At 43.8% G+C, this 9133-nt stretch overlaps 1 protein-coding gene across 2 annotated transcripts; it reads left to right on the forward strand.

Moving 5' to 3' along the window:
* Window positions 1-1576: 1576 nt before the first annotated feature.
* COPS7B (COP9 signalosome subunit 7B) lies at window positions 1577-8542 on the forward strand. Of its 2 annotated transcripts, XM_010083311.1 has the most exons (6): window positions 1577-1738; window positions 2902-2977; window positions 4541-4629; window positions 5205-5407; window positions 6636-6741; window positions 8165-8542. In XM_010083311.1, exons 1-6 carry the CDS (start codon window positions 1577-1579, stop codon window positions 8321-8323), a joined length of 795 nt encoding a protein of 264 aa, XP_010081613.1. In that variant the 3' UTR covers window positions 8324-8542. The 2 variants fall into 2 exon arrangements, with proteins under 2 accessions (XP_010081613.1, XP_010081614.1); XM_010083312.1 differs by lacking the exons at window positions 2902-2977; window positions 4541-4629 and having other exon boundaries at window positions 8165-8454.
* The last annotated feature ends 591 nt before the right edge of the window (window positions 8543-9133 follow it).

The raw sequence follows: 9133 nt of genomic DNA on the forward strand, positions 1-9133 counted from the left end.
TGCTGACACGTTGCAGTAGCAACGCGGTTGTCTGAACGTTAACTTGGAACGGGGGAAAGAATCGCCGTTCCTTCCCTGGCAGGGCATGGGCTCAGCCCGGCGGCCTCTGCAGCTCGCACACAGCCTGTGCTGGGATCGCCCGTGCGGGGGGACAGGGGTCGGGAACCCTGGAATCTGGCCGTGTTCCCGGCTTGGTCGGTTCGTGCGCTCTCCTGAGAAAGCTGTCCCTGTGTCTGCTCCTGATCTGTGTGCAGATGTACCCTCGGGTGTGTTAGGAAGCCAGTTTGAGTGTTCGTGGATTGCAGGGGTTTCTCAGTGGAAACTGAGGTGCTGTTCAGGCTGCACATGAGCCTCTGATGAGAAGAATCCCAAAGAGACTTTACACTGAGAGCCGAAAAGTCTGTGTGGAGAATGCAAACGATTGCCCGCTCAAGTGGGGACCGTTTGTACGTGCAGGTGTGATGGAATGGAGTAAAGTGTATTTTTAGAAGCTGACTAATAAAGGAAGCTGGTTGTGTTGCCTTCACAAGTCTTAATTTGGTTAGACATGGTAAAACAGTGCAAACACCTGTGTGATGTACTTCCCCCACAAGGGCAGATGTGGTCCCAGTGGTCACGCAGAGTGAGACAGGGTCTCTGGTGTTTGATTTTCTTCACCAGAGTAAAGGTTACTTGATATACTTGATAATTATCCAGTACCAATAACATAAAAACCCCTTATCTGCCGAGTTCTTTGTTTGGTGTCTGAATAGTATGCTTTGGAAGTTTTTCCATAGTTGTTTGTAAACAAACAACTTATTTTCTTGAACTTGTTAGTGGTTTACATTTCAAAAGCAGCATCTTGGTGCTGGGAGACAACAAGCACACTGGAAACAGGCAACAGCTGAAGACAAAGACCTCTCTTTATGGGGACTTAAACAGAGCCTTTGTATAATGGGTATTTTTATCACTTAAGCTTTTCAGTTAACCCAAAACAGTTTAACTGTACAATGTAGACTGGTAAGCTACTTACAGGCCGCAGTTATTTTTGCCTTTTAGGCTTAGCAAGCAATAGGAGTTATGTACACAGGCTTTATAGCCCACGTCGAAGGAGAAGGTACGATGTGCAGGCCTACAAGGTGGATCAGTTCTTCACACAGAATTAAGTCAGTTGCTGTTTTGAAGCTGTGTAGTGAGGAAGGAGGAAGTCTTAGCTGGCCTCTAATAGACATAATAATAAACATCTTTGCAGTTGACATTATTTGGTAGCATCAGTAGAAGGAAAAGTCTGAAAACAGCATGGAATCTAACCTTCTTTCCTACTATCCGGAGTAGATCCTTTTAGGAATCCGACCAGACAGTCTGCAGAAATTTTGCTCAGATATTGTGTGAATAATTTTTGTTCCCCAGATAAATTATCAGTCGAACCTGATGGGTTCCTGTCCTGTCCTCTGAATGCTGAAGAAAAACCCAGCTCTGCTGACACCAAAACATTACTATGCTGAGCGTGCCTTCTGATCCACGCCAGACAGAATTCAGCAGAGGAGAAAGGATGTATTAATATCATGTTATTTTATTGACAGATTGAAAACCTAGAATGGCAGGAGAACAGAAACCGTCCTGCAATCTTCTAGAGCAGTTTATTTTACTAGCCAAAGGTACAAATGGCTCAGCTCTGACTGCTCTTATAAATCAAGTGCTGGAGGCTCCTGGGGTTTACGTCTTCGGAGAGCTATTGGAGTTAAAAAATGTGCAAGAGGTAAGAGATGACTTTCTATCCTAATGCCCCTTCTGCGCTCCCAGTATAAGGGATCCCCAGAGGTTTCCACAGGCAGCCTGTGCATGAAATTTCTATGCCGGGAAGGGCCTGGTGTGACTTATCTTGGTTCTGAGATGTTTGTGTATGAGAGATTGACGTTGCTTTTGCCTGTGTATATTTAGATGTTAAAAAATACCTATATAAAGCTTTGTTACCTTAATGCGATTGCTAATCCAGCAAAAACAATTTTAAGGAGGCACCTAGCCAGCCAACAACGAAAAAACCCCTTTCTACTCCTTCATTGTCCTGGAAGGCATAGCTTCAATGCTCTCCAGAAGTCTTTGTGAACAGATATCTCATGTATCAGGCCTGGGTGGTAACCAAATCCAAACCATTTCAAACCAAGGTGGAAAGTAAGTTCCGGAGTTTTTACTGAGAATGCTTTGCTAGCACCCCCCTCTAGTACAATGAGGGAATCTAGTTGGGGTATGTCTGCAGCTGGGGTAATGTGGAGTACGGTGAGTTTGGCTTTCCAAACGGGCTCTTAGATATGCCGAAAAATGCCTCTAAGGTTATTCAGCATCAAATTGCAAGTGTGGTTTTTTCCTGCATCTCTGTGCAGCAAATGGTATTTAAAAAACACTGCTTGATGCTGCAGTTATTCCAGTGAGGTGTTTGCATGTGAGAGGAGTGTTATTACTTTCACATGCACTCAAAATGTTCTAGCTTGCTTTGCTTTGAAGTTTTAGTGGTTCTGCAGGTAAGCTGTCTTAGCTTTCCCAGCAGTAGCGAGGACACTTAACCAACAAACACCGTTGCCTGCTTGCTTGTCACATGATGAGAAGAGCTGTAGGTAGTCAGCTGAAATGAAGAGTCGCCTTTTACCTCCTAAGGTGCCACACAAAGTAGTTGACAGTCCAAACTGTAGTTAAATTCTAGCACATAGAAATGGCTGGAGCATCTTGACTCTGAAGCAGCTGAAATTTGCTGCTGCTCCTGAGGCCTTAGAGAGGGTCCAGCTCTTTCAGCTCTGGACATAATTGCTTTTCTGGGTGCTACTTGTCCTTTGTAGATTTAAAACATGCTCTGGAGAAGTTGCCTACCAGAGTTGTATTGGGTGTTACCATGTTACATGGAATTTATTTTGTTTTCTTCCCATCCAGCTTGCTGAAGGGTCTAATGCTGCTTATTTCCAGTTGCTGAACCTGTTTGCGTACGGAACGTACCCAGACTATGTAGGTAAGAGACTGCCGCCTGTTTGCAGGGCATGAGACTGGGTTGTCCTTTAGAATTGTCAGAGGCAGTTCCTTGCTTTCTGTGGTACCTGGTGTAGTGTGATTGGGTGAAAGTGTCCAAGAACAGAATTTGCTTGGGAGGAGAATTATTTGTAGGGGGTCTCTGGGTCACACGTGCTTTTTAACTGATAAAATGTGGAAGAAGGGCTGGTGGTTATAATGTTTTACTAGTTTGGATTGGACTGCAGCACTGGATTGAATTGGTCTCTAGCAGTATTCGTTGATGTTTGCAGGCCGCTTACCTCTGCAGAGTGCAATTTCAGACATCTGTTTTGAAATTTAGATGACACTGGTTATGGAAGCTGCAAAAAACTTAGACAAAATTGTTCTGCATTACTTATAAAAACCTGTATGGTTTATGGGATAACCTTTTATTCGGTGATGGCATTGCTGAAACAAAATGAAGCATTTCTTAGCTAGAATACGAATTGAAATAATGACTTCTATACATCTTCAGAAGGACTATGTGTGAATCATCTTAGTAGCTGTCGGGATGTGCTTTTATCTCTGGTGCTTATGCTTCCATTCTGCTACAATTTAATACTTCATTTGTGGGTAGCAGCCTAATCCAGACCATTACAGAGTGTGACAAATAATTCTGTCATCATGCTGGTTGTCAGTGTGGTGGATGAGCTATCTAGTTCCTGTAAGTAGAGGTGGCATCCCTAAGTGCAAGGACTGGAAATTCCAGTGGCTGTGGAGCAACACGAGCCTCATGAATTCTGTGACTGATCAAGGGGATGTGTTTGCTGTGCATGGGTCTTGTGTCCCAGCATGTGACAGCACAGTTCATTCTTCCTATTCTAGTGAAGAAAGAGAGAGGGGGAAAAGTAGCTAAAATGTAGAGCATTGAATGAGGTGGGATGGATGGGAGAATTGAGAGGCCCTGAAACACTAATTTCCATTAAAGCAGATATTTTAAAGAGTTTCTTTGCTTTGGAAAGCTGCCAGTTTCCTTTTTGTTTTTAAATATTCATGAGGCACATGAATATAAAACAATGCCAGTGAAGCCATGTAAGTATCTAGATTAATAATTTCTCCTCTCTTCCTCAGCCTAGTACTTTACGCTTTCAACCCTAAATTCTGCAGCTCTTCAGAGAAATAAAACCAGCTGTATTTACAACCAAATCAGCAAAGGGGGAAGATTTTATTCTGTCAGCTCATTAATGAAATAAAAATGACTTGATGGTAGAAACAAAGCATTGACCAACCGTTTTGTCAGGACACCGCTTGTGTAGATGTGAATTATGTTCTAATTCCAAAACAAGAATTTCTAAAGAAGCAGAGAAGAATGGAATTGACAGCTTGTTTTTTAACTTTTCCTGTCTCTCCCTGGGTGTGCTAATCTGTCGTCAGCAGCAGCGCTCTCTGCTCACCAGCACCCACAGTAGCTGGAGGAGTTGCGCCTTTCAGGGTTTAGTGTAGTGTAACTAGCCTGCAGTTCTGCAGCCTGAATTATATAATTTTTGAAGGAAAGTAATGAATCTTGTCTTTTTAACATTAACAGCCAACAAAGATAACCTACCTGAATTAACAGCGACTCAGAAGAACAAGCTGAAACACTTGACGATTGTAAGCCTGGCTTCCAGAATGAAGGTAACGGACACTGTGTATGACAGCAGTTGTCTTTTTGTTTGGTTTTGGTTTTGAAAATGGCATAATTCCATCACATTGAAGTTGTCAGACTGTATGAGTACTGACAAAAAATCCTGCAACTGGGAAACTACCTGTAATGTACACTGTTCTCTCGTGCTGCATTTGGGACATGAACTTCATGGGTGAGATGTAGGGGTGTCTGAACTGCCATGCAAATTGGTCGGGAAGTGATGCGAAACGTTTGTATGGCTTCTTTCACTGTTGGAGTTTGAGAATCATTCTTAAAAACACTGACAACTTGTTCTAGAGAAAACTAAGCAACACTCCTAATTTCTTCTGTAGTCCCATTACCTTTTTGCCTCCAGAACACGCTATGCCAAAGCTTCAGGAGTTACCAAAGTTGTGTCAGAATGTTACGTAGCCTAGTAGCAGGCATTTGTTCTGCCATGATCAGTCACTGCTGTACTTCAAGGCTAAAGTGTAGGATACAATAAACATTTGGGTCTTGACCTGAGACTTAGCTGTTCGTTTTGGCTCTAGGACTGTTAACTTATTCTTGGACTTGCTGTTTTTAGTGCATTCCCTATTCTGTGTTGCTGAAGGACCTGGATATGAAGAATCTGAGGGAGCTGGAAGATCTGATTATTGAAGCGGTTTATACAGATATAATCCAGGGGAAGTTGGATCAACGAAACCAGGTGCTAGAAGTGGATTTTTGTATCGGCAGAGACATTCAGAAGAAGGACATCAGTAACATTGTCAAAACACTCCAGGAATGGTGAGGCAGTCTTTCCACCTTCCTTCTTCCTTGTACATAGCTTGCCCTATCTTTTTCTTATTCCTCAGTTTCAAGTGCTGGCTCAATTTTGCCACGTTCCGTGAATTGGGAGTCTTAGGCTGTAAGTAGGCACTTGGAGGACGAGTCTGTTGGGTAACTTTTCCAAGATCCCATCTAGGATTCAATTTATGTTATGTATCAAGTCAAACTAAACTGGGTCTTGAGATTCTGCTCTCACTGTAGCTTTTACGTAGCAGAACCCTGGCAAGGAGTCAGGACCTTTTCAAACAGATGTGCCAAACTGGACTCATGGTCTTCTGGTGGGAGCTATTCCCCTTTCTGCTGTTACACGTGATAATGAAAACAGAACTGTCCCTTACTTTTCAGCCTTTTTCCCTGTGATGAGAACTGCATGGGCAAGTTCTAGAGAACAGTTCTTTGGAGAGAATGTCTCTTCAAGTTTGAATTTTCAGATGCCTTTGTTTGCCTTCTTTTTGTTCCTGCAAATGCAGGCTGCATGCAACCATATTGGGACTGTGGTCATATCTTTTTGTACCTCTGCCAGGAAGCTGCTTCCCGCATTTCTATAGGATTCCTCTCCCACCTGAGGAAATTCCTCTGTAGACTGTGGAGCCTGTGGTAGGTTCTGAGCTGACTGGGAAATTGCTTCCTAGTTGCTGTGGTAATGGGTGCCTGGAAGGTAGTTAAGCTGCTGGGCAAATATGCTGTCCTGAGGTGGGGGCAGGTTTTATGCTTTTCTACTCCGACTCCCTCAATCCCATCACGGCGGGAGGGTTCTGGCAGCTTCCAGAACCTTACAGCATTGCTTGGAAGGTAACAATTAATCCACTGCCAATTCCCTCTTTGTCCCTTCCAGTTATGAGTTTCGTTTTAGAGGAGTGCTCTTGTCTTTTGAACACTTAACAGGCCTAGGGATTTTTTTTAAATTTTAAAATTTTACCTACTTTTGAAAGTTGCATCCCTGTTTAAGCAGCAATTGTGATTGACAAGGAAGTTGGAAGTGCATTGAACCTCCACTTACTTTTTGATGGGCAGGTAACATGGACTAGCTAAAGCTTTTTCTTGCCAGCTTTTTGGAACTCTAAGCAGGAATTATAAATTTAATGATCTCCTAAACTTTTAGGCAAGCATGACTTTTCAAATTGCCTGATGGAGCTGCTCCAGAGAGAACTTGTAAACACTGCTTGGCATTGTTTGTGTCTTGCAGGTGTGACGGTTGTGAAGCGGTTCTTTTAGGAATTGAGCAGCAAGTACTTAGAGCCAACCAATACAAAGAGAACAACCACCGAACTCAACAGCAGGTAGAGATGGAGGTGGGTACAGAGTCACTTCAGACTGCTCTCTGCTTTTTGATAAATGTTTGTTTACTGAAGAAAACACCAGGTAACACCTGGTTAATGGTCATGGCTTCTCTGAAGTAGGCTAGCAATCATACACATCAGATGTGGTTTGGCGTAGGAAGAAAACACATCTGCTTCCATGTGCTGGTAACACCACAAACACCAAATTTGCCCACTCTAAGCAGGCTAGAACTTTTTATTAATTTTTATAAATTTAAGTTAGGTGGCTGCACTAGCTATGGTTTCCTGAATTGATTTGTTAGAAAAAGTGTGCTTTTAACAAAGAGCTTTGATGCAATTCTGTTCCTTTTGTACAAGGCAGGCAAGAAGGAAAAAACCAGTTCTCTTTGTTTTGAACCTGAAAGTGTCATTAACAGATCTCTCGAGTCTCATTGCTTTTGCAAAAAGTGTCCTCAGAGAGCTCTTTGACACGCTCTCTTCAGCAGTGTGACCTGGGAGCGCTCCTGCCTCTGCTCCATGCTCAGCTAGGCAGTAGATGGCAGCACGGGCACGCGATTTTAGCCCCTGCTGGTATGTATTTACTTGTGAGAACAAATTTTGGCTAATACAGTTGTAAAGGTGAAAATAGTCCTCCCGAGACACTTGCTCAGGGTTTATTTCTTGCAGAGTGCTGCATCCCTGCAGGTTTACATTTGCTTTCTGAAGCAGCATACACTTGGCAGCTTGGTTGGCATCCATAGCACACTTGGTTTGCCAGATGCCTTTGGCCTGGAGTTGGCACACCTGACTCCCAAACTTGTTTTGGCCTGTAGGGTTTTTTTTTAAGGTTTGCTTATTGTATTTCTGGTGAGCCCTCCAGTGTTCCACAGGACAGAGTGTGGTGCTTGGTGCTGTGTCTCTCCTTTTCAGCCAGAGTAGCAGAAGCACTACTGCTGCCTCCCATGGAACCCATTTCTGTTCTTCCTTCTAGCAAATACCTGTGGCTCAGACAGCCAGCTAGGCCAAATGGCATTTTCCTTTTCCAAGTGCTGTCCTAAGTGTAAGTTTGTTTCTTTCACAGTCTCCTTTGTCTTTCCTGCTTCTGGCCAACTGAATGGTAGGATGGCTGCCTGCTGCACCAAGGCAGTAGTAGGTCCCTCCAGCCAGCCAGAAAGGTGGTACAATATTGTGCTGTTGTCTCTTAGGGAAAAAGAAGAAAAAAAGTAATCTCTAGTTATTCTGTATTGGACCCAGACTGGAAATATTAACAGCTCTGGCTGTAAGTGAGGATGACATACTACCTTTAATAAACTCAAGTGCAGAGCATGTTTCTGGTGGGAGAGTTTATTTGATAACCTCCACTCTATATTCCAGGGGTCTTTCAATATGTTTATGAACAGATCTGCTGCGAGGGGAGGAGGAAGCAGGTGCTGATTCACTGTCTCTTCTTGGCCAGGTCACAAACATAAAGAAAACATTAAAAGCTACAGCCTCGTCGTCGGCACAGGAGATGGAACAACAGCTGGTAGAGCGAGAGTGCCCTTCACACACAGAACAAAGGCAGCCCACAAAGAAGATGTCCAAAGTCAAAGGGCTGGTCTCCAGCCGTCACTAGAACATACCATCTAAATGTCATTCAGCTAGGAATGACAACAGGAGGAGCAAAAAAGAGCCTGTGTCTCCTTTTTCAGTGGGTTCTGGGCCAGTCCTTTCCAGGCTGGCAAATAAAAGCCCTGTTTGAATGCAGCTCTCAGTTGGCAGCACCTGGCTAAGTTACACTCTGCAGCCCCTATTAATTTCCAGGGTGTCCTTTTTCTGGTCCTGTAAAGAGGGACTTCTAAAGAGAGGGACTAACCAAAAGGGGGAAAAAAAAATAAAATCTGTGGACAGTTTTGCTCCCTCCCAGCCAGTCTCATTGCTGCTTAACCTTGAGGAGGCTGCTGTAGTAAATTAGATCTTGGGAGAACTTCTGTAGCAAGTGTCTGAATCCCAGGGTTGAAATGTGGCTACCAAAGCCAGGCTGGGAGCGAGGAAGCCATCAACACAGATCTTTTCATTCCCAAAGGGAGCGCAGAAAAGTTTCTAGGCCAGGAACTGCTTTACATGGAAGTCTTCAGCCTTTCCGGTACCCCTGTCTATATTAAACTGGGGTGAAATTCACACTACCTCTCTCTGTGAAGATGAGATCCAGTGCTGGGCTGTTTACTTAACTGTCTGTTTACTGCCCTTACTAAGCCCTTTAATCTCTTGCAGATTGAAAGCACTGTTCTTCATCTCTGAGGCATCAATACAATAAGGAGGAAGCAGGCTGCTCCTTCAGGCCTTCCTTCTTGCAGGTGGTTAGGGGCATGCTAGAAACTGTGTTCCTTCTGAGTGTGAAGTGACCTCCCAGAGCTGCTTGTGAGTTGTTTCCCCCATTGATACC

Source organism: Pterocles gutturalis, unplaced genomic scaffold (genome assembly GCF_000699245.1).
Source record: "Pterocles gutturalis isolate BGI_N339 unplaced genomic scaffold, ASM69924v1 scaffold30780, whole genome shotgun sequence".
NCBI lineage: Eukaryota > Metazoa > Chordata > Aves > Pterocliformes > Pteroclidae > Pterocles > Pterocles gutturalis.